This window comes from Ruditapes philippinarum, unplaced genomic scaffold (assembly GCF_026571515.1).
Source record: "Ruditapes philippinarum isolate M1 unplaced genomic scaffold, ASM2657151v2 ctg6761_1_1_1_1, whole genome shotgun sequence".
Lineage (NCBI taxonomy): Eukaryota > Metazoa > Mollusca > Bivalvia > Venerida > Veneridae > Ruditapes > Ruditapes philippinarum.
In genome coordinates this window covers 101031-126866 of record NW_026852539.1, presented here as the reverse complement: position 1 = coordinate 126866, position 25836 = coordinate 101031, and the positions used below count along the sequence as shown (strand labels likewise).

General features: G+C 30.9%; 1 protein-coding gene across 1 annotated transcript in view; it reads left to right on the top strand.

The window, feature by feature from the left end:
* LOC132716542 (neuronal acetylcholine receptor subunit alpha-10-like) overlaps positions 1–25197 on the top strand; it is a 45995-nt gene extending 20798 nt beyond the window's left edge. Inside the window, exons 2-8 of the mRNA XM_060699843.1 lie at positions 20156–20320; positions 20632–20765; positions 21901–21945; positions 22152–22164; positions 22533–22641; positions 22996–23537; positions 23860–25197. Of these exons, the coding sequence (XP_060555826.1) occupies positions 20236–20320; positions 20632–20765; positions 21901–21945; positions 22152–22164; positions 22533–22641; positions 22996–23537; positions 23860–24695 (1764 nt within the window). The 5' untranslated portion in view covers positions 20156–20235 and the 3' untranslated portion in view covers positions 24696–25197. The remainder of the gene's footprint in view (positions 1–20155; positions 20321–20631; positions 20766–21900; positions 21946–22151; positions 22165–22532; positions 22642–22995; positions 23538–23859) is intronic.
* Positions 25198–25836: the final 639 nt, after the last annotated feature.

The following is a 25836-nucleotide window of genomic DNA, read 5'->3' as shown; positions in this document are numbered from 1 at the left end:
GAATATAATTTTCTGCACGGCTTACTTTTCTCTGTCATGATAATCGTGTTATATATATCGCTATGTATTTACATGGTTTTCCTACGTCTGTCTGTGTTACTTTTAGTAGAACAGGAAGTGAATTACGTGTATATAAAACATTTCATTACAAAAAATAGTGTTACTTGGTTAATTGATATGAAAACAATATGAATATAAAGCATGTTCTTACATTGTGTAATTTATTAAACAGTCATCTTCTCAAGTGGAGTTTAATTGTATATCTGATATTATCGGCAGACAATAGAAACAATATTGATGAAGAATTTATAGCACTATGGAGCTAATAATGTGATGACACAGCTCAGAAAATTATACGAATAAGCAATCTTTATCTAATTTTTGTACTTACTTATTTAGATGTTTATTTGTATTTGCCGTTATGAGAGTGAAATGTCATATAAATGCTGCCTTATACTCTTTCAAGTCATTATGTAAAAAAAAAATGTTGACTACCCCTATATAATAAAATTATTTTTAAGTGTCGGACATTTCATTCTCCCAGAAAAAATCACAAGTCAATAGGCAAATCAGCAAGGTGTTCTGACTTTTATAGGTTTGGAATATGAAACCACGTGATGAAGCTAACAAATGAATATTTGATGAGAAAGTGTTTTGTTACTTCAATATTGTTATATGTTTCTAGTCCTTCGAGATTTATTTGATTCAAGTTAGATTGAATTCTAGGGGGTATGAGATATGTTATGAACATACTTCATTATTTTCTATTAACATTTTCAGTTTAGGATAATACAATATATAGATATTAACAAATTCATATACAAAAATATGCAAAAGACATGAACATGAACGTGAAACTTTACTGCCTATAGCTCAGGTCAATGGTTTTCTCTGATGATGATTTTCTCTTCAGATGTCTATTTTAATGAATCAGATAATCGTTTCAAGTTGAGAAAGATAAATTGGAAAGTGTAGGTGTGCTAATCACGGAAATTAATGATAAATGCTGTTGGTTTGATGTTGATTTGATATATGTAGAAAATCCGGTACAAGCTTTTGAATTATATCATAATCGAGCAATCACTCATTTTACAGTATATGATAATTCTACGTTTCAAGGTAGATTACAAACAATTATTTCTATATAACCCACTAATCAGGAAATAATTTCAAGTTGAGAAAGACATATATTCTTTATTTTCTCAATTTAGAAAAGCTTGATATCATATTTATAAACAATTTATAATCGTGACATAGCGTGACATATCTCGTACAAACATTAATTTACATAATTATACATTGTATAATAGTTATATAATACGACAATATTGTTACGAATAATCGTTAAACGGTTAAGAAATGCTTATATGCAACAATTACGTTATATCAAATGGTACGTATTTTATTGTCCTATTAGAAAATGATAAGTTATTTGTTAAATCATAACAAACGACTAACATTTGACAAATGCTATTACAGATGATACCAATAATAATGATACACGTGACACTTTGCACGCAGTACCTTAAATCATAACAAACGGTTTACATAAAGTTTTTCAAAAACTAACAAGCGTTAGTTTGAAACACTTTAAAATACTATTATGATAATAATATTTTTCTTTATTTGTATTGTCAATCAGTTTTTTGCACATGAATACATTCAGAAAACAAGATGCATTTTAATATGCTGCAGTTTTGCTAAAGATTACAGTATGGTGCATATCAGGTTTTTACTTGAAACGTTAAATTAGTAGCGTTACTAATTCAAACGTGGAATTAGTATAATAATGAAAAAGAGATAACATGTAACTAAATGATCTATTACAAGTTTAAATTTAAACGTGTCACTATGTTGATATCTTCATTGTCCAATTGAATTTGTTGTAGTGCAATTTAAACAATTTCAATGAGCTGTTTTAATTAAAGTTTGTGTTGCCCGACATAATGTACTCTTTTCACATTTGGTGTACGTTGTTTTGGCAAAAAACGGGTATCAATACATGATCACCAAACATTAAACAAGCGTATATCATTTATAATCATTACCGAAAATTGATTTGAGACAAATACAATTGTCCGACGATGTTGCAAATAAACACAATTCAGTTGATTTAACTCAACAATCATTAGATGGTAGTATCTTAATTACAAAAAAATGTAAATAATGCATTTTTCTCAAGCCTTATCTTGTAATCAAATTTCAATGCTTGATAAAAGTTGCCTTTTCACTTCTTTTTAAACCGCTTTTTTATGGCAACAATGCACTTTGTGATAGTTAAAATATTTTATTGAGTTACATTTTCCTTTGAGTTATCATATATCTGACTTAAATCCTAATGCTTTGGCAGACTGTTCAATGAAACACTAAATGCGCAAACAAACACTCCATTAGCTCTCCTCTTTTTGTCTAAGATAAACCAAAAATAGGCATCCAAAAATAAGCATTTTCTTTTTTGTCAATTTCGTGTTAAATTGGAAATATACCGGCAACATTTAAAGTAACATTTGTGCTAGAACGCCACGACAATGACTGCATATATTTTACACTCTGTCAGACCGTGATTTTATTTATCGAGCCTAAGTTAAAAAAAACATTGCTTCCAATTTTTACTTTTGTTAATACTATACTTTTATTCATATATTTTATTGATATAGGATGTGTTCCAGTGTTTCAAAAATTAGCACGCCACAGTTCTCGATTATGTAATATGCGTTTTACCAAGTTTTGAACAGGTTTCTTAGATATTGTTATACAGACACATATTCTTATTACACAGATAATAAAGATAGCTGTATGTTTCTGACGTTTTATCTGGGCTAATTCCGATTATCTAAAAGTTTTCTAGTAAAATTTATCTGGCGTATTCAACATAATTAAAAATTATTTGATATTCGTGAGGTACATCTTCATTTCAATGTAGGAACCATTGTTTTAGAAGACTAAGAGCAATTATATATTACAATATCTGTACTAAAACATCGTCTGGAACTATTAGCTTGGACTTGTCTAGTTCATGTTTCTGGATCTATTTTACGTATGCCATTGTTTTTTTTACAAACCCTCTGAAATTCTGGTTCTTTTTAGATAACATACGAAAATTATTTGTGATAATATTTTATTAATTCGCTCGCTCTTCAACCGTTAAGTGCTCTGTCCAAAGGTTTTTGTCCCGTTCCTGTTCGATGCTTTGCCACTGCTCTAAAATAACTTAGTTTTTAAATATCTATAGCCTATGTCTAAGGGAAGTGTCTGTTGCCTGAACATAAAATGTAATTTTCCTAAAGTGCGTGGGACAATTAACTGTCAATTGTAATAAAGAATGTCTGATAGCAACAAAATTCCAGACAAATTTAATAAAATAGTGGTATATGTATGCATAGTGGATCTAAACCTGATATGTTAAATTTATGAAATTAAATAGCAAATAATAAGGTATATCTTATATAATGATATATAAAAATAGAATAAATTAAAATAAATGCCGCCATGAATATAGCATTACGTTGTTTGTTTTACGTCCCGTCTGTTGTATTCTGATGAAAGCAGAACGCGTAGATAACTGTTGAAGATTAAAAAAAAAACATGTTGTTGGATTTTTTATGGGTATAAACACGTATGTTGTGAAATAGATAGAAACGTTGTTATTATTTACAACTTTTTTAGCATTTTATACCCCGCAAATACCCTTTTACAAATAAGTTATGAGAATTTGAAGATTTTTAGAGTAGATATTTTGTAAATGACTTATTGTAATTTTTGTTTTAATAATAGTATAATTATGTGAATTATTATGTACTCGCATTAAAAAAATATACCGTCTGTACAATTTGTCATGGTCCTTCGGGACAATCCTGAAAGAAGGATTGGTCGGTATGTGTATGGAGATTATAATCAAGTCATTTACCTTTTTCATTAAACTTAAAACAGAAATTGCAAAAACAGTTGAAATGATCGTTCTGTATATTGCATATAGATGAGACGTTGTATATAAGAAATATATACGCTGGTTGCATGTACATGTATGCGAAGATGAACATCAGATTTTTATTAAGAGAATAAATGAGCCGCGTCATTACAAAACCAACATAGTGGGTTTGCGACCAGCATGGATCCAGACCAGCCAGGGCATCCGCGCAGGCTGATCAAGATCCATGCTGTTCGCTTACCAACTCTACTACAAGTGAAGAAACCGACAGCGAACAGCATGGATCCTGATCAGACTGCGCTATGTTGGTTTTGTCGTGACGCGGCTCAAATGTTACTTTGAACAGTACAAACAATGAAATGGGATACATTAGAAAGATACTGTGATAACTTAAAAATTTAACATTTGTTCACTCATCTTTCAATCTCAATAATAGTGTACAAGTTCCTTCCTAATCTATAAAGATAAAACTTACTACAAGCTTTATCAATAGTTTGAAGATCTTTCCTTTTTTGGTATATCTGGCATAGTTTTGCGTATATATAAAATAGTGGATATCAATTAGGCGTCTACGTTTTTTGAGAGTTCATTTCGCTTGATTACTATTTACCACGGTGATCAGACAAACATAATCCCGAAGATGATTGCAAAAAAGAAATAAACATAGGCTCAAAGGGATATTGATTTTCTTGTTTTACATATTTGATATATCCATTTGTTACATGTTTTCCCTTCAATATATATGTGAAACATGCGACATCATGATTTGGTAAATTAATTACCTTTTTCTTGGTGAGAATGAACATGTTATGACTCATACGAATACGTAAGGAAATATTTCATTAATGATGATCAGGAATAATGAGCTCTTTTTATGAAAGTCTTTATGACGAACTTTTAAAATATCGTGCATTGTATAGAAGTAAGCTCTATTCAGCCACAAGATAACATTTAAATGACTTTTCGTTGTTAATTACATTGTAATGTATATTAGTCTCTGTGAATATAAATAACGTATTTTAAACATTTTATTATACCTTGTATTTCATTTATATAATGATTGTAATAACCATTAAATTCCTAGTGCAAGGTACTTTTGCTAAATTAGGATTTTCAATGTTAGCCAGTCAAAGGAAAAGGTACATATGTAAATTAAATTGATCAATTGATTTGACAGTGCTTAATATTTTTTAATCAATATGTATTTTTGCATGGTAATTGTATTCTATGTTTAGAGTTGCTTTTATCCTTGAACTCAATATGTTTATTTGTTCATTTTTTCCTATTTATGAAACAAACAGTTTATGAATTCTGAATAAGCGTATCTTGCTTTAGGCATTTCTTTATATACTGCTTTTGAACTGTTATGACATAACCGAACATTATCTCTGAAAATCTATACATGCAATTACTTTAACAGTCTTAAGAATATGATCTCATATTTTCTAGCAAGGGCATATGGTTATATTAGACTTTTTATTAATAATGATTATTATACAGATCATGTGTGTAACTATTTCTAATACAATTACTTGTATGACATTGTGTCATAATATAGGCACTGGAACGCATATGTTCTAGTAATGGAGAGATTTCTTTAGCAAGAAATGATTTAAAACGTCACTAGATTTTTCTCTCTTTTCCTTCTTCAAGAATGTGTTTACATTTATCAAAACAGGATCTTTTAATGTAAAGTTCAAACAAAAATATTAATAGTTCTCATGAAATATCACAAGAAACGATTCCCATGATGAGACATATATTTCTTTTGTCAGAAATATTACACAAATTAAACACTTTGATAAGATGAGTAATAAAACAATTTTATTAATATCAAAAGCTTTGAGACAGCATCACTGGAAACACTGTTAAAGATGAAAGATATCTTTCAAACATATAAATCACTTGGTCGTTAATGCCAGGCAGATATTTTAAATCCAATTTTAACAAAAAAAGAATACAAGACCTTCTCTGTGGAATGTATTAAAAGAACATTTTGTCAACTATCAAATAACCACTGCAATTTAAGAAGTTGAATATTTCACACATGACTTAAACAACAGTTCGTGCAACTTCGAGGACAAAGCATTTCTAGTAAAAATGAAAGACCTATTTTATAGACATTGCAAGTTGTTTACAAGTAACAGAGTCCGTGCATCACTTTTCTTGTACGTTGAAAAGTAATGCAATGCTATGAGATGGTCATATTCTAAAGTCCGCGCATATTGAATTAGAGTGATTGTAACAAAACATCAAATATACGAAACATGACATGAGGTCAATCATAGGATTAGCATTTGAAAACGGTAAACAGTATTGTTAATTATCGTTCAGACATGATTTAGGCTATAAGAGACGTATTATATAGCTTTGTCATCATTTTAAATTCATTCAATGTTGCTAAATCATTTTTTAAGGTCAGGCTAGGTCAGAAACAAACATGTTCACCTGTAAAAGGTGTTTAAAGTATATAAATAATGTCAAGAAAAGTCTATTTGTCTTCCAACATATTTTACTATATCTCCTGAAAATCATGACTTTAAAAAGAGTAAAAAGACTAGTAAATATTGTTTTATCTTAAAAACTCTTAAATGAAATTAAATTCTTATGAATAAGTCAGTCTTTACATTTCTTATTGCAATTCATTCGGTCGGTTTTATATCAATCTAGATTTACTGTCAAAATACTAGACAGGACTGACTTTGAGAATTTGGCTCCCTATAAGATGCTAGAGGCATTTTGTAGTACAAGTGGTATCTTGGTGTATTTAACCTATTTAAGGTATGCTGAATCCAGTAAAAGTGGATACCAAATTAAAAAACTTGATCTTGACCATTGAAATGGTCATTTGAAATGACCACTAAAATGGGCGCCAAATTTCTTTATCATAAATGGATGATATATCAAATAAAACTTTTAAGGAAAGGAAAAGCCTGAAATTTGTCACAAAGCATGTTTAGGTAAAAACAAATTAGACACCAAAACAGAATTAAAAATACAAAACAATCCAATATGGCCGAATAATCCAAGATGGTGGACATTTATCTATAGGCCAATATAATACTAATATAGAAGTAATATTAAAGATAGTACTGAAAATTTTAAGGCATTTAAACATAAGAGACCTGTATACACTTCACTCTTCCCTGCCCTATCTGCTTGATATAGGGCTTTCATGTATTTTATCTGGCACTCTATGCAAGCATATAACGTGACTACTCAGATTCCTACTGCGTATGTGTGAGGAGGTTAAACATATACATTAATATACATTAATTAAAGGCACCTTTCTCTGAGTACTCTTGGGTTTTGATGCTCGTTTTTTGTTATCGGTCGTCGTCTTCGTTCTTCTGTAATCGGTCCTGGTGTCAGTTCTTTTGTTGTCAGATGTTCTGTTATTGGTTCACGTCTCTGTTTTCGGTCGTCGTCTTTTTTCTTCTGTTATCGGTTCTTGTCTTCGTTCTTCTGTTATCGGTCCTGGTCTCAGTTCTTTTGTTGTCAGATGTTCTGTTATCGGTTCACGTCTGTGTTTTCGGTCGTCGTCTTTGTTCTTCTCCGTTCATCTGTCATCGGTTCCCAACTCTATTCTTCTAATCAGTTTCCCTTGTTGTCAATTCTTCTGTTATTGGTCCTCGTCTCTATTTTTCTATTATCAATCCTCTCTCCGTTGTCTTGTTGTCAGTTCTTCTGTTATCGGTCCCTGTCTCTGTTCTTCTGTTATCGGTCGTCGTCTCTGTTCGCTTGTTGCAGTTTTTCTGTTATCGGTCCCTGTCTCTTGTTCTTCTGTTATTGGTCGACGTCACTGTCCGATTGTTGTCATTTCTTGTGTTCACAGTCCTCGTCTCTGACCTTCTATTATCGGTCCTCGTCTCCATTCGCTTGTTGTCAGTTTTTCTGTTATCAGTCCCTGTCTCTCTTCTTATATTATTGGTCGACGTCTCTGTTCGCTTGTTGTCAGTTCTTGTGTTCACGGTCCCTGTCTCTCTTCTTCTGTTATCGGTCCTCGTCTCCATTCGCTTGTTGTCAGTTCTTGTCTCCGTTCTTCCTTCTGTTATCGGTCGTCTTCGATCTTGTACTTTCGGTACTTGTTTCCTGTTCCGTTAAGTTCATCTCTTGTATACTATGGTTGCCGTCATTCTGTGCCGATGTCCTGGTTTTGTCAGTCTTGTAGTCATTTATTCGTTCAGTGGAGTAGCGGGGGATCGAACTCACGACCCCTTGATTTGTAGGCAGACAGTGTTACCACTGCACCATAGCGCCCGCTCTGAATAATAACCATTTTTGAAAGTCCTTTATACATTAAATACTATTTCAATGGCTAACAAAGAGTGTATTACAATTATATTTTAACACCTCTATTATGTAGCCAACCCACGTGACTTTTATATATGGTCAAAGTAAATATTAATCGATTTGTTACAAGTAATATTTTTATAGATAACTTTGCTGTTACTTTAAGATATCCTGGATTTATTGGAGGGTACCCGGAATTCTAATGTATATCAAATGATGTGATAATCTTCTTGTAGAATTTTCTCAAAACCGTGACTGAATTCCAAAATTTTGCGACGGTAAAGCAAGCACACATAGCAATCTCCCGGTTTCAGACAATTTATGACTCGATGAAAATATGGTTTTGTTATTGTTGTTGTTGTTTTTAACTTTAACTTTAAATTTCAAATTAAATAGTCACTTATTTTTAAACAAAATGGTAAACATTTGGTGTTTTCTGTAATTTTTGTTAAGGATGTGATGAAGTATACACTTCTAAGTTAAAGATGACTTTTTATCCATCGTATACCTTAATGCAGTTATAATTAAATCTAAAAAATGAATTATGCAGACATTATTTTCAGCAGAAAACAACAAATACAAACAAAACCACACACAAAAAACTTAAATGCAGCATACATGTGTAATGTTCACAATGTGCTAAAAAACGGCTCTTTATTAATTTCAATATTTCAGCAAGTTACACATTTTATAAATGAATGGGACAGAAATATTGTTGTAACCATTAAAAAATTAGGATTTGTAAAAAATTGTAAGTGGCTATTTTTTACCTAGTTTGCTCAACACTCAATAAACACATTTTATATATAAACCTGAGGTAGAAAACAACTTTCATAGATTGAGATAGAGCCATAATGTCGTAGATATTTGGGTTACAACAGGAGTTTTTGATCCTGATAATGTTTTAAGTAGGATAAACATATTCTTAAAATTTTGTACTGCCTTAATTCATTTTTTTTATACGTGCAATTAGTAATAGAAAGAGCACCGAAACACGAGGCTATCTGATTTGTACGAGGGGGCGTAGCCCCCGAGTATAAATCAGATTGGCGAGTGTTTCGGTGTTCTTTCTCTTTTGTATCATAGACAAACATGACAGCACGTTCCCTGTTGTCATAATATGAAACCCAAGGAAAAATAAACCAATGAACGAGCATTTCAATATGATAGTTCTGCCCCTTTCCCTCTCTCTGTCGTCACAATATGTAAACCCCGGCAAAAATGAACCAATCAACGGGCATTATCGGAGTGCGGGTAACTGATACCTGCACTCCAGTTACCGCACTGTGCATGTATATGTATACGATTTAACTCTGACACTTTTTCAACAGAAAGGTCCCTAAACTATGATACAATGTTATTAATATGTCTTTAGTTAATAGTTTCTAGAGAAAAGCCTTAACAAAGGTGGTATATTTTATTTTATATATAAATTTTATAATGTGTCACATGTCGCCTTTAAAAAGATTTTGTGTTGATTTTGCGCATACTTAATCCCGCTTTTGCATGTTGGAACAACAATATTTTATTTGTTTGTATACACAGCCTAATTGCTTATTTTGAATAGTCTTATTTTATTGACCTGTAAATTATGAATACATTACAGCACTCATTGAAATATTAGATTCCACTTCGATTGTGTTAGTAAAGTTTACGAGAATTAATAGAGGATATTTGTTTGTTTGTGTGTAAGATGAAATTTTATTTCATCGAGTGGGCTTTAAAAACAGTATTCAGCCACGAGTGAGAATACTATTCTTAAAGTTCACGAGTATAGTAAACTATAAAACTAATGTTAGTGAAAGTCATATCTGCTAAAAATGTAAAAGTTATTGTTACTACCGCAGTAACATTGCCGGTTAAGTGATTGACTGATGTGTGAGAGGTCTATGGTTCGATTCCTACTGTTTCCCTTTTTTAAGACCTACTGTTTTGTTTTTGTTTTGTTTTTTTTTTGGGGGGGGGGTCGGGGGTTGCGGGTAGGGTGGGTTGCAGTATATATATAAACCATAAATACTTTAATAAGTGCAAAATAAATGAAAAAAAAATGAACAACTTAAAAAAATCATAGCTACAAATAATGTTAAAAATTACGAAAAGAACACCTGAAGTGACATTTTTTCCACACTTTCTTCCGGAATTGAAATCGTTTTTACGAGATAATAATCCCAATTAAAAATATTATTTCGTTTAAATTACGAAATATTGATTCCTTATTACGAAATATTATTTTGTAATTACGAAATATTAAATAATTCGTTATTACGAAATATTATTTCGTAGTTACGAAATATTAATTTGTTATTATGAAATATTCATTCTTTGGTAATATTTATAAAGAAGGATTTGAAACTAAGTTTATTGTTTAAAAAATATAATCAAGTAAACAAAACATATAAAGTGATTTTTTTCAATCTTAGTCTTATACCTTAACGCACTAGTAAAACAGTACTGTATATTACTGTTTATTGAGCCATTGGGCTTATTATCGTTATATTTGGTGGCTAATTTCATTAAAATCTGATCATATATTGAATAATCATTTGATTTTGACAAGAATAATTAATTGCATCATATTGTATCATAGTTTTAATTGACCTATTTTAGTATTTTTAAGCGGCCATTTTGAATTGACCTTTTGAAGGTCAAGGTCAATTTTATTATCTTGGTATCCACCCTCATCGTCTTCAGCATACCCATATTAGGTTAAAACTCTTAGATATTACTTGTACTATAAAATGCCTCTAGCATTGATATTTTCTTAAAATCAGTCCTGTCTATACGTTTGTAAGGAATTTTAGGCGTATACAGTATTTGAAAATTAGGTAATCGCATTGTTTAATTTGCATTGTTTTTCTTAATAAATTAACATAATTATATTGTAAGTATTATAAATGAATAGTTTTATAGAAAATAAAACAGTAGTATTGATTTGTTTGTAATTCACTACTTATGAAATAGTGGATGACACTCAGTGTAAAGCCTTGTACGTATTTGAGTATTCATTTCACTTGATTAGTATTTACCTCGGTCATCAGAAAACATAATTCCTAGGATGATTGCAGAAAACATAGCATCAAGCAGAGATTGATGTCGTGCTTGACATATTTATTTGGTACAGGGATTTTTTTTATAAAGAACATATTAGGTAAATGATTTTTTTCTGAGTAAAATACTACATCTGGACACATTCGGTTATATTTTATTATTAAAGTAGAAAATGTAGGACTTTGAGCACAAAAATATATGATATAAACGCCACATAAAAATATGTCTATACTTTTTCATATATATAATTTTTCTTAATTTTACAAGAAATGAACTAGCATGGCCGGGACTCCACCAACTAAGATGCCCGGCAGTTTACACATTTTCTCCCCTAAATAGTGAGCATTAAAAACTGTGAATACTCCCTGCAATATTTGAAATTTGTCCTCGATTTTCTCAGGGTGACAGAGCAATGCTTATTAGACTCTGAGCTGTATATACAGTACGCCAAATGTTGCCAAAAGATGCACATAGTTTTGGTGGCAGCTGTAAATTGAAAGATTTTGAACCTGAATAAAAGGGTCTGAAAATACACAAATTATATTCATTTAATTTCATTACGATTCAAAACTTGCGTATGCCGCAAACAAACACTTTCCAAACAGTGCATGAAAATAATGGATGACAAAATGGAAAATATGTTTCAGGCCATTAAAACAATATGTAATTTTACCTGTAAATTTTACGCTTTCAATTTAATCTTTCAAAAACAGTGCACATGCGAAGTGTAGTTAATCTATGAAATAGAGGTTAGATAGAAAGGCCCGTAATAGTAAATTTAAGGGTGAATAAAAAGTATGATGAAAATTGGATATTTGGAGAAATCACTTTAAATACATGACAACTATGTAAGGCAAGTACTAACAGAACATATTAAACACAGTCTAAAATGACATATACAGACAATCCATAATAAAAACATATATGAGCCACGTCACGACAAAACCAACATAGTGGGTTTGCGACCAGCATGGATCCAGACCAGCCTGCGCATCCACGCAGTCTGATCAGGATCCATGCTGTTTGCTATCAGTTTCTCTACTTGTAATAGGGTTTGTAAGCGAACAGCATGGATCCTGATCAGACTGCGCGGAGGCGCAGGCTGGTCTGGATCCATGCTGGTCGCAAACGCATTATGTTGGTTTTGTCATGACGCGGCATATATGTATAATTGAACCTGTAACATACAATACTAAAAGTTGTAACTGTGAACACAAATAACTAGTAAGAAAAAAGGATTTACAGTTCAAGATATTCACGCTCGAAACTACGAAAGCGTCCTGGTGCCAATTTAACATGTTCTATAAAAAAAGATAACTCCTACGTAGGACTTTGTAACTCCTACGTAGGAGATAAAAAAGCCTAATTCGGAAATTATAACTCCTACGTAGGACTTTGTAGGCTTTTTTATCCCCTACGTAGGAGTTATAAAGTCCTACGTAGGAGTTATCTTTTTTATAGAACATGTTAAATTGGCACCAGGACGCTTCCGTACGAAACACAACGCCACATTAACTGGATCATATGAAAACGTATTTCTGTTCTGTCTTTAGCAGTATATTACACATTTTTAGGTATTCGCATGGTTTACTGATGTCTGTGTATTTGGGCTGCTGTGGAGATGAAATGTATTTAAGAATATGATTTTTTTAAAGTCAAAGTAAACTAAACGAGTTTTGTATCAGAAAAGCAGTATTTTTAAGACGGTACAATAGTCAACGAGAACTGTGTCGAATGAATTTACGCAAAGCAGCTCTCTGTCTCGGAGACAAGAATGAGAAAGAAATCGTGACATATTCATGCCATATTCAGGAGTTGAGTGAAAAATATGTTAAAATTATAATTCTTATTTTCTGTTATTTATTTTATTTATTTATTTATTTATTTTATTTATTTATCTATCTGGTTATCGAATACTGCGTCAAACCTAATTATGCAAAATAAATGAAAGTTTATGTATGTACTTACCACATTATCAACAATACTAATGTTCATAAATCCATCGGTGAAAGAAATGCTGAATGTTGTCCTCTCCACAGGAATCTATGTTTTGCTGTTTTTGTTTCTTGCAGTTGCTAATAACTGTAAAATTAATCAAAGTCAAAATATTAGGAATGTTAAAATATAGTCTTATTAGCTTCACTTAAAAAAACATGCAGATAAAAAGGCATAATAACATTTTTTAATCTTTAGCAACGCCGTTATTCGTTTTGGTTTAATTATTGATAAATATCTTGAATTTAAATGTTTCTTGTAAACAAACGTCTTATCAAGATTAAAGCTGATTTTCTCTTTAGATGTCTATTTTAATTAATCAGATAATAAACCAAAGAGATAAACAGATGAGAGTAGGTGTGCTTATCACGTAAACATAATTAGTGCTTTAAGATTTATGTTGTTCAAAGTCAATTATAGCTTTTATGAATTTAATTGTTAACAAATGCTTCACTATGTGACGATATATAGGTTTTATGTTTTAACAAGCGATCATGCAAAGTAAATTTATGCTTAAACTGAATATTTTTTCTCTGATTTACTGTTTTCTCTGATAAGAAATGTAATATTATCCCATGTTATGTATCTATAATCTGCACTATATATATATATTCAACAATATTTTGATAAACATCTTGTACCATATGATTTATGATTTCCGTGTTTTTTTAACATTTGTATGAAGTGAAATAAAAGACACTTTGATGCTTGTTATATATTCTCATATGCCGAGTTTGTCAATTATTTCAATGATTTATTTTTAAAGGTTAAGTATCTCGTACATTAGCTAATTACAAGGCGATATTAATAAGTATTGCTGATCAAATCAGCCTTCTCTTGAGAATTGCAACTACTGCACTAGTAAAAAATCACCACGTCTATTAAGCTCATGCCTTCGGATGACTTTTTAAAATATTTAAGAAAAAATAAATTCTAAAACTTTTAAAATATTAGAAATATTCAAATTAAGTAATAAATTTCATTTTTTGGCTTTAAATAACTGATTTTTCAGCTATTACCAAATTCTTGCTTATAACGCAGTTTTTAGTCCAATTTTGCATCTGTAATTTGGATATTTTCCCGGTTTTTTAATTTATGAAGGATTAAGAGACCTTTGCGTGTTAAATTCACATTTGCCTTGTTTTTTTCCCAAATTTACTTTTGGTTAAGATTTCATAAGAATAAAGGGGCAAAATTATTCTGCCAGGTTGCTGCTGAGCCTTTAATCGTACCGAATACAGAGCACCACATTTGTTGATCGTACTGCATACAACAGTCTACGTCTGTTGATCATTCAATGATTATTAAAATGATGAATGTTCTTAAAAGTCACTGAAATAGTCACGAAATAAGCTTATAATGGTAAGCAGAATTTAAGGATAAAAGTATTTATTTTCACATTGTTTCAAAGATCAAACTTTCTTTAAGAAACGTTACCACTGCTCCAAAAACATAATTATATTATATTCCTTCTACAAATGTATATCAATAATTTTACTTTATGGTGTACGTGCTTTGCATTCAAATTACGATTGTATTATTTTTAGTGAAAAATTATCGCATAATTAGTGTTGAATTGCTGAATATATGAAACAGATTATCCTTGTCGAATCAAAATAGAAGCAAGAAGCTATATATTTCCTTTTACATTTTACATGTTTTACGTATAATCGAATCTAGTGCTTTTTAGTGTTATATAAGAATTGTATTTTAACATTTTCAAGTTATGTACATGTAATATTTATCTGATTCACTTTAAATATCTGCTTTTAGTTTGTCTGTTTGCTGAACAAAGTTGAAACAAATTAAATTGTTTAATCTACATCTATAACATGTATTATAAAACATCATTATTCAACAAATCGATATCAGGCTAATTTTTAGTTTAAAGACCAACCAGATGTTCTAAGATGTGAAAAGTGTTCGTTGCAATACAAGTTTATATTCACCGTTTCTTTTCATTAAATCACAATTCACTTTGTCCTGATATCAAAGGTTTTCATTCCCTTTTTTAATCTAAATATTCAAAGACAGTTTTGTTTGATTGATATGCTGTATATCCGTCTGACAAATTCGAGTATTATAACGCCAGAATGGGTAAAATGAGCCGCGTCACGACAAAACCAACATAATGGGTTTGCGACCAGCATGGATCCAGACCAGCCTGCGCTTCCGCGCAGTCTGATCAGGCTGTCAGTTTCTTTACTTGTTATAGGGTCTGTAAGCGAACAGCATGGATCCTGATCAGACTGCGCGGATGCGCAGGCTGGTCTGGATCCATGCTGGTCGCAAACCCATTATGTTGGGTTTGTCGTGACGTGGCTGAAATAAAGAAGATTTTTTAATTCCAAATAAATGTACTGTCTTCAACATGTATTTGGTTTAAGGTTGTTTAGTTGTTCATGACGGATGTAGAATTTAGGTTGTTTATTATATATCTAAGACGAAAATATAAAGAACATGTATAAATCAGATAAGATTGCTCCTACTCTTTATTTTTGCTACGACTTGGTCATTTAAATTGATTAATTTATCTTAATCAATCATTTAACATTAAAATTTGTTGTTCTGAAATTGTTACTGGCTTATTTCTTATGTATGATTTAGTGATTAACCTGCCAATGATCTCCCTTGCGCGCTGTCCTGATTTTGTTTGGGGTCCTCCTGGGCTCCTAGCCACTGGCTCTTGTTGCTAGGTCGTGGGGGTGGTGTTCATTGAACACCACCTTACCTGGTTAATCTTGTTTATCATATTTTAAACGTTCTTCTATAAGTATCAAATGTACAAAGAGGTTCATTTTGAAATTCACATAGTAATAGTATGCTTTATTTCATAAAACATACAGTTCAGATAGTTTTACGATTTCGGAAATATCTGAAATGCAAATAATGACCATTGTTTTGATAAGAAGAGACATTCTGAAATTACACAAATAACGAGACAAAGAATCTCGTGATTAGTGATTATTGTAACATAAGAGATGATAGACAAATACATTTTTCAGATCAAACACGCTTTCTCTTTTGAATTTTCTTTTAAATTCATCTTATACGATTATGATAAATAAATTAAAATATTATCTCGTGACGACAGATGTTTGACACTTAAGTTGAATAATATTACAGTTGTTTTGATAAAACATCTATCTATTGGCGTCATAGACATGCAAAAAACATTGACGTTGTAAAGGTTCAAATAACATCAAAGAAGACATTCTCTTCTGTTTCCTTTCATGGATTTCCAACTGCAAAAAATGTTTAAAAGTAGTCTGGATATGATCTTAAACTTATACATTATTTACAAAGTATGACACTTTTACTGAGAAATGTGTTCCAGACGCAGTGAAATATGCATTTCCATTTGTTTTCTTCATAGTCTTTGTAAAGAATACTCTGCCGTTATGTCTTTTACCTCGGTCGTTAACTTGTCTAACAAACACATACAACAGCATGAAGACAATTGTTTTCTACGTTTTATTGCTAGCTTTATAGAGTAAATGGCTGATTTGAATAGAAATGCGCAGAATATGTTCTGTGAGCTTTGACCTAATGCCGTGAATAAAGGATATCCTGTTCCAAACAGTACATATTAAACTGTTTAATTTATCTTTTGCTATTGATTTGGATTTTTGTTAGATATATTGAATAAATTAAAGATATACTGGCAGCCTTTTAAAGAAAGGACAAAATTTACTTGACCCGTAGTAACGAACGCATATTCCTATACATATAATTATAGTTTGGAGGTTCTTTTATTGAATTAAAGACATATTCAGTAAGAATGTTTTAGATTTCAATAAAAGTTGCAAGAAAAAGTTTTTACTCAAAGATGAGCATAGTATATCTTTTAAGATATACACCATTTACATTGACATACGCAGAGACAGTTTTATTTTAAAACAAGTTTTGTTTCAGTACCTTTGATAAATGTGCCACCAATATTTTTTTCTCGACAAGCAGGTTAAATAGTTAGATAAAAGCAATCAGAATTTCATACATTGTCATATGTTTTAATAACTTATTTAATTCAATTTATCATAACATTTAACATTTTTTTTAAAATGTTATCTCATTAATTTTTGCATATAGCATTTCGAAAAATGAACGTGCCAATATTTCTAGTATTCCAAGGTAAGTTATATCGGATAATTGACAATATGTTATCTTAGCACTAATTTTTATTACATTGCATTTTATTTGAATTGAAAGAGCAATCAATGGTGCTTACTTCAAAATACTGAATAGTGATGACTAATTTGTCTTTATTGATTCAGGGCATGAGCCGAGAGACATGTATTTACACAGAAACAAATGAATAATTAAAGTTCTTTTATTTCGTTCGTTCTATCAATTTAATTTTGAGAAATCTTGCGTCACAAAAGACATTGCATTACAATAGACAAAGTGCTTTTAAATAACTAATTTGCTTCTTATAGCATGCGTTTCTGTGGTGATAAAATGACGTAATCTAATATTTTGCATAAAATGCAGTAGGACGCTATAAAATATTCATTTAAGTTACTTTCTATAAAGGTGTCGATCCTATATTCTTTTGAATTTTATTATTGTTTTAGAAATGTTTAAACAGTGAAAACAACCTTCTTATGTCATTATTTATTGCAAAGGTTTTATTTTACAGTACAAATACTTAATCTTGTATAGAATGATTTCAAAACCGAAGAGTTTATTATCAGTGACGTTGTGGATAAGTGTCAGAAAGTAATGTTAGAAGAAAGTTTTCGTTTTGTTTTTATAACTTTTTGAAACAATTACTACATAAAAACAGTATAACAATATTTTATAGGCCACTTGTACTTCTTTTAAAGGTTGGGATAAATAATTGCATTGAGAAATAAACGTGAACCAATACTTTACAGCACTTTATAGATGAACGAATGATAATTTCTCAGCTTAATTGTTTTCTTTACTATTTCTCTAATATCTATTATTAATAAGCTGTTTCATACATGGAAGATACACAACATACTTTATAAAAACATCCGGAAAACTTGCATGAAATGATTATTATTTTATAAAACACACCTGAAATGAATGCATGTCATAAAAGCAAAGTAAAAAAATAATGAAAAAGGAAAGACTATCAATTCTCTTAGACAGTATATAAAGAATGTAAATATATACAGTGTCAACGTATGAGTCAAATGCCTTTGTATCTCTGTAAATTAAAGTGGTGTTATCAAAATAACACACATTCTATGCTATTTTTTGGAATATTACGTTGGCACGTCAATCTAATAAAGTCGTGTCATTTAAATGAATAAATGAATGTCATTTAAATGTAATATATTATTTATTTATTAAATCGATGATGTAATATATATGTTCTTTCATTGTTAGAATTTGCAAATTCCCTTTAGCTTTGTTAATTTTGTCCTACATTTACCATTGTGTATGGCATATTTAAAAGTTTATACAGGTACATGTATATATACAATTATTGTTCTGAAGCAAGATTACATTTCCATATTCACAGATTAATTTGACTCTGTTCAAAATATGCTCTTATGGGTGCAGCTTAATTGTAAACTTCTATAATTTTCTAAAATAGTCACATTTATGCAAATAAGAGTATTAGAATGGAATTTAAATGTCGTATTGCTATTTCGACGTGATTATCTGTGAAATATAAGCCAGATTCTGCATGATCGGGATTTATTTTAAAATGCGAGGTTTTAATAATAACACTCTTTTTGTATATATTGTGTCGTTTAAGCATGAAGTGATGACCTGATATTAAACTGCAAATCTCTCCATTTTTTGAATACCTCTAGTTTAACAAAACCAGCACATTAATTTTACACCCTGGTATCTCTCTATCACTGGAATTTTAAACTCTGAACATGAACAGCATCGATTGATTTACACAAATTGTTACTCGGCAATTAAACTGACAAATCTTTGTTTTGATAACTTTTTGCGTTTTGCTTAAGTAAACAATAATTTGTCAGTGATCAGAGAAGAAAAGTTATTCGGGGTTAATCATGTAAATATAAGCATCTTCTTTCGATCGGATTTGCCAATAATTATCTAGGTTCTACATACGTTCTTTATTTATGAGATATGTTATTTGAACTTTCCCAACGCTGCAGTGTATGTAAAATTCTAACCTAGAGGTAAATCGTTTAAGTCAATACCGACAAACTTGTATTAGTTGGTTAAGGAAAAGTGATACATAACAGTTAATGAACATTGCTTACTTTTGTGAAATAATTGTTAAAAGAACGGATTATTATTTGGATTATTTTTGTTTATATACAATACGTGTCGACAGGTCAATTTTAACAGTTTACAGTTTGTTTTTTTTGGCTAAATCATCATAAAAAAGGCCTTTGACCATTTTCAATAACTTTTATGATGGTCAAGACAACAGAAATATATACAATGTAATAAAAATATAACAAACAAAAACATATATACATTAAAGATCATTTTAACAATATTTATATAATTTGAAAGTAATTATATAAATAATTCTATATCTGTTTTTAACAATCATTTTTGGAAAATAAATTGGACTATTCAAAACTATACACACTAGTGGACTATACACACGCACATGTGGACACATAAAATATCAATTTGTAAATTTCTCAACGTGTCTCATATAACATTACGTTTAATTACTCTAATCTGCATTAAATTTTAAAAGCTTTGTAATTTGACCCAGTGCTTTACCAATTGAACGATATAATCATATAATTAGCTTTACCTGAAAACAACTCGACCTGTAGATTCGATTGGTCTAAGATTGATAAAAGTATTTGCATAAGCAAAATCTTAAAATGATGGAGTGGTTTCATTCCGGTTTTTATTACTTCCATGTTTGATTTTATTACACACAAGGTTCTTGTTTTATTTCATACAAATCAGAGGAATGGGTAAAAACAAGGATTTTCAATGAATATGACGAGCAATAAAAACAGCTTTGATGAGAAACAGTACGTACAATAATGGTTGAGAAGACGAATGTTTTATGGATAACCTTTGGGTTATTGATGTATTTTGCTTTACGTTTAAAAGGAAATGTCGTAAAAGGTAAGACAATACTCGACGATTAAAGAAAACATGAAATATTGTGATTGTGAGTTTATCAGAAAATCAATGCAATGTACATGAATATTGATTAAAATCGGAATAGTTTATTGCAGGAAGGGGGAATTATTTTTTATATATAACTATATATCGTGCCCCTGTTTCGACATTTTAAACATGTTCTCAGCCACTTTATAGTAAATTTAGCTAGTTAAAAGGATATGTTCCGTTTTAATTTCTCTTTAAAAACAACTTAATATTTGCTAAAGTTAGTATATAAACATGTTAATGTTATTCTTTTATATTTTACACAGATCAAACAGGAAGTGAGAGGATGTTGTTTTTAAACCTAACTGCTAATTATAACTCTATTTCCCGCCCTGTTAGGAACGCATGGATGCACGTGGATGTACATTTTTCCATAGCTCTGAACCAAATTTTAGAACTGGTATGGAGTTTTATTTTTCCATTTTATTTCAAATCTATAATCTAGAGATAAAATTTCAAAATTTAAGTTCAAATTATGTACATACTTTAATAGATACTATACTCATCTCTGAATTAAAATAATTTAATTGTAGAAATTTATTGAAATCTAGGAAAATTTAACAGAATAATTTAATTATGTCAAATTTGTATAAGAGAATGCATACATTCTGTTTTTGTTGCTGCGTTCCCTATTGCTAATCGAATTAATTTGATGGTTTGATCCTTTCTACGTCTTCATACTGTGGTTTCATATGGTTTGTAGAGTTTAAAACATAACAGGTTTCGGAGGTACTCAAAAAACATTTATTTTACACACAAAACAAGAGATTGTACAGCAATTATTAGTATTTTAAATATCAAATTTAAGCAAAATATATCTACAAGTATCATATGCAGAGATATATTCTAACGTGGCCTTAAATAATTGCCACTCTATCAACATTAAAAACAAAAGAGAAATTGGCAATGAAACAATGCTTATGCAAGGTTTCAAGCCTTGTGATTATTTTTATGCCCCCACAAAGTGGGGAACATATACCGTTGCGCTTGTCCGTCCGTCCGTACGTCTGTCTGTCCGTACGTCCCGAAATCTTGTGAATGCAACTCCTATTAAACCGGATGGCAGATTTTGCTTAAACTTCCAGGGATGAACAACCTTAATGTGTAGATGGTAGTAAAGGAAGGAAGTTTTGCTGCGACCAAATTTAACAGAATTATGGCCCTTTGTTGATTTTTTCACTATATGCCATATAGAAGTTTTGTGAACGCAACTCCTCTTAAACCGGACGGCAGATTTTGCTTAAACTTCCAGGTCGGTAGATGGTAGTAAAGGAAGGAATTTTCGCTGCGACCAAATTTAACAGAATTATGGCCATTTGTTGATTTTTTCACTATATACCATATCATATATTATATATGTTGTCAGTGGGGGCATCCGTGTCCTTTGGACACAGTTCTAGTTATTATACTAAATCGACGTCGACTGTCAAATATGATTAAAAGCATAATTACAACTTCTAGATTGTCAATTTATAAAGTGATGTATAGAAATTATTCAACTTTCTTAGATTATTATTCAACTCTCTATTTTGCAGGACGCAAAACACCAAGTACTCTCAACATATGTTTGGATTTATCAGGTATTATTAGTTTTCTATGAAAAAAAAACAAAAACAAAACTTAAAGTATTTTTAGTTGGATTTGATTCTATTCATGTTTAAAACACACAATGATACATGTTTAGAATTAAATTGAGATTAAAAGGGTATTTTTAATTAAAATCATTTATTTGATGTCTGCTCGTCAACCCCAAGGGCCATTAAAGCTGCAATAAAACATACTACAGTACCTTGGGCAAGGTACCATGAAACCACTTAGAAACTCTTCAGACTAAAATTACACTGAGTCTCTCAAATTAAATTTGAAAGTTGCAAATCAGTAACTACCACAGCAAAAGTAATCATTTAACCCAAACGAAAATACATCACGTATTGTAAATAAAAAAAGATTGGTTTTGTCATGACGCGGCTCAAATGTTTTCGGCTTAATTTTTCGCTTGCAATTTTTCTCAAATATTGATTGAAAGATAAAAAAAAACATCATCACGCCTGACTCCCCCCTGTAAGCAGCAACTGTGGGAAATGAAAAATTTAAAACCTTTTGAGCATTACTAATAGGAAAACAAAATAGAAATTTTAAAAAATTTAAGAGCGGGAATTTTTTTTAGAAAAAGATGAGAGAATTTTGAAATGGAATCCAGAAGATTTCCGGGGGATTGACAAGATAATGTTTTCTTCACGGCATATATGGCTGCCTGATATTTATATATTCAACATGTGAGTTGATAATATCATTTGTGAAAAGTCAAAGCAAACTATGGGATTAAAGTCAGCAAAATAGGTTTTCAATCTCGATTTACATTGCTATGTATGTTATTTTTAGAAAACATTCGGTAAGAATGTAAAACGCATGTTTTTGATATGGAGATAAAACAAAAAATATGATCCTTTGATAATGATTGTTAGAATGTTTTGTAGAATCTTATTATTTCTATGATTCAAATCATATTTTCTAGTAAGAATAAGACTATTTTAAATCTGCTCTGCTAATCAAGCAAAAGTGTGTCAATATGTCAAGCTGCCAGGAGTTCTCGTAACTATTTTCATGAATGATCTTAACGACCTTTTCAGAGCAGGGAAATCACTTGATGGTTTTGTCAGCAGTAATGGATCCAATGTATTTGTACGTTCTAATGGTGATGTGACATGGCCTGTCCCAATACATATAAAGAGCGCATGCCCCGTGGATGCCACGTTCTTCCCGTACGACAAGCAAACTTGTGACATACGTTTCGGTTCATGGATATATGATATATCACAAATAGACATCATTCTACAAAGTGAAAAACCAGATCTGTCAAATTATGTGTTAAACAATGAGTTTGACATAGACTCAGCAAGCATTGCACGGAAAGTCGTAAACAGTTCGCTACACGGTTCGAAACATCCTATGGTACATTTGAATATCCGGTTGAAGAGAAAGACTAACTATTATGACTACATCGTCATAGCCCCTACATTGAATCTCTGTGTTTTAACATTAGCAACATTTTTATTACCTTGTGAGTGTGGCTGGAAAATAGCAATAGGCCTGACAGTGTTTCTGACATTGTATGTTCTACAACTCTTGATAGCAGAAAATGTTCCAGACACGAGTTCAACCCCTTTGATAAGTATGATATTTATTTCCACTTTGTTGAAAAGAAATAGATACTCAATTCATTAAATAATGACATAAATTTTAATCATCGGTAAATTAAACGTTTGTATGCTGAATGAAATTTATATTCATGAATGTGGAACTTTAGTTCAGATAATTTTGCTTTGGCAATAATTTCATACAATCAACAAACAACACCTTGAGACCTTTTAGCTTCTGTGTTTAGAAGCATTTAGAATTAAGTCCCTTTACATTGCAAAAATGAAATAGTGTTTATTATAAAAAAACTGACTTTATTTTAATTGAATATTCACTTTGATATTTTGATTTTTCAGGCGTCTTTCTTTTGCTTGTGATGTCTTTGAACTGTATTTCCTTGATCACCGCTACGTTAGTGATGAATATCAAGCGTTTATCATACCTTGAACCTCCACCGGAAGTACCCAAGCGTCTACTATATTTCTGTGAAAATTATCTCAGTAAAATAATATGCGCGCGCATGTCAGATTGGAAACGTATTGCGTCAAACCCAGAAGATCGTCTGTTATCGCATGAAAAGAAGTCAAAACGTGTTCAGTTACTTTCAACAGTTGACAGTTTTGTAATGACAGATAAATCAGATTCTGCACATGCGCAGTACGTTCAATTGCAGGAATTTCCGTCGGACAATTCCATGGAGGATACGTACACCCCAGAACAGCCAAGAAGAAAACACAACCAAACTAAACACGCCATATTCGCAAACAAGAAATCCACATATCGTTATTCAAACAATAACGGCAATTTTATAGAGGAGGCCAGTTATACTGACAAACTGTTGTTACACAGACCTAGTGAAATATCCGTCCTCAGTAGACTTGAAAATGTGAATCATTCATTTCAGGACGATGACAGTGATTGTGAGGAAACATCGTTTAGCCCTGGCTTTTCTGGACATCGATCGTCATATAGAAAAGCAATAAGATCCGGACAACAGCATAGCAATGTTTGTACTGACAAACAAGTGTCCGATACTAACTCTAATAAACAGTCAGTTATTGCGTGTATTTCTAGGAAATATCAGTGGTATTTTGTTGCCGATGTTATTGATACCATTACATTTCTATTCTATATATTTACCATGTTTCTCGCCATATTCTCTGTACTTGTTGTAACTCCTTTGTTTGCTTAAGACATTTCTACCATTAGTTTTATATAGGAATAATTTATATATTTCATATTTTAATTAAAAGATAAAGATAAACTTATAATTCTTTCTTAAATCCTCTGATGAAGGTCAATGGTCATTTACTTATAATATCTGAATGAAACAATACATAAAAAACTTTCCGGGAAAGCCATTTACAAGTAAAAAGATTAAAAAATACTGCACAGCGGATATATATTAGATAAATTAAAGCGGGTAATAGTTCAAGGGACACAAATCTGATTCAAATAAATACATGTAATTCGGTAGTTATCTCCCTTCCTCTTTTTCAAAAGCTTAGCTGAGGAACTTAACTAGAAGTGTTGAGCGACGAAACTACAACTGTTGAACTGCGGGACTGATTAAACTAGACAATGTATTCTAGTTTCAGTGAGACTAAAAAAAGTTAAATCACGACACTAAATACCGTATTCCGATATATATAGACTAGGCGCTTGAATGTATATGATTTTATTATATGCTTTTTTTACCCACCGAAATGCATTTTAAAACATCTAATTCATCTATTCCAACCTATCTATATAGTTAATAAATGAAAAATGAAAGATAAGCGATATTTTTCTACTTTGTTTCGTGAATTCTGCAAGCACCTAAAGCTAATGCTGAGTTAATTCCATGCTAGTGGTACAGCTAAAATCGCTTGCTCGTAAAACGTTATCAAAGGTCATGTGAAAATAGGTCATAGCATCAACATATTGCTGAACAAAAATTAATCAGGATAATGACTTTTCTTTTAACGACTGAATCGTATTCTTTGAGGAGTTTAGGATAATAACCTCTAAATCTCCACTCCATCTCGTGATCCTTGCTATTATTTTATTTATCATTATTATATTCAGTATTGTTTTATTTTATTATCATCAACATATGTAACGTACAGTTTTCATTATATTGTTTTGTTATTGTATTTAATAATGCGTAGATTCATGGTGTTTTCAAGGTTTCACGTCGAAATCATAACAAATTAGACAAAAAAGCGAAGTTTCAATATTTGTGGTAAACAACTAACTAAAAATAGAAATACTATGCATTAGCACAATCACTCTGATATATTTTTCCCAGCATAACTCCTTTCCTTTGCATTGGTCGTGGCATTTTTAAGATT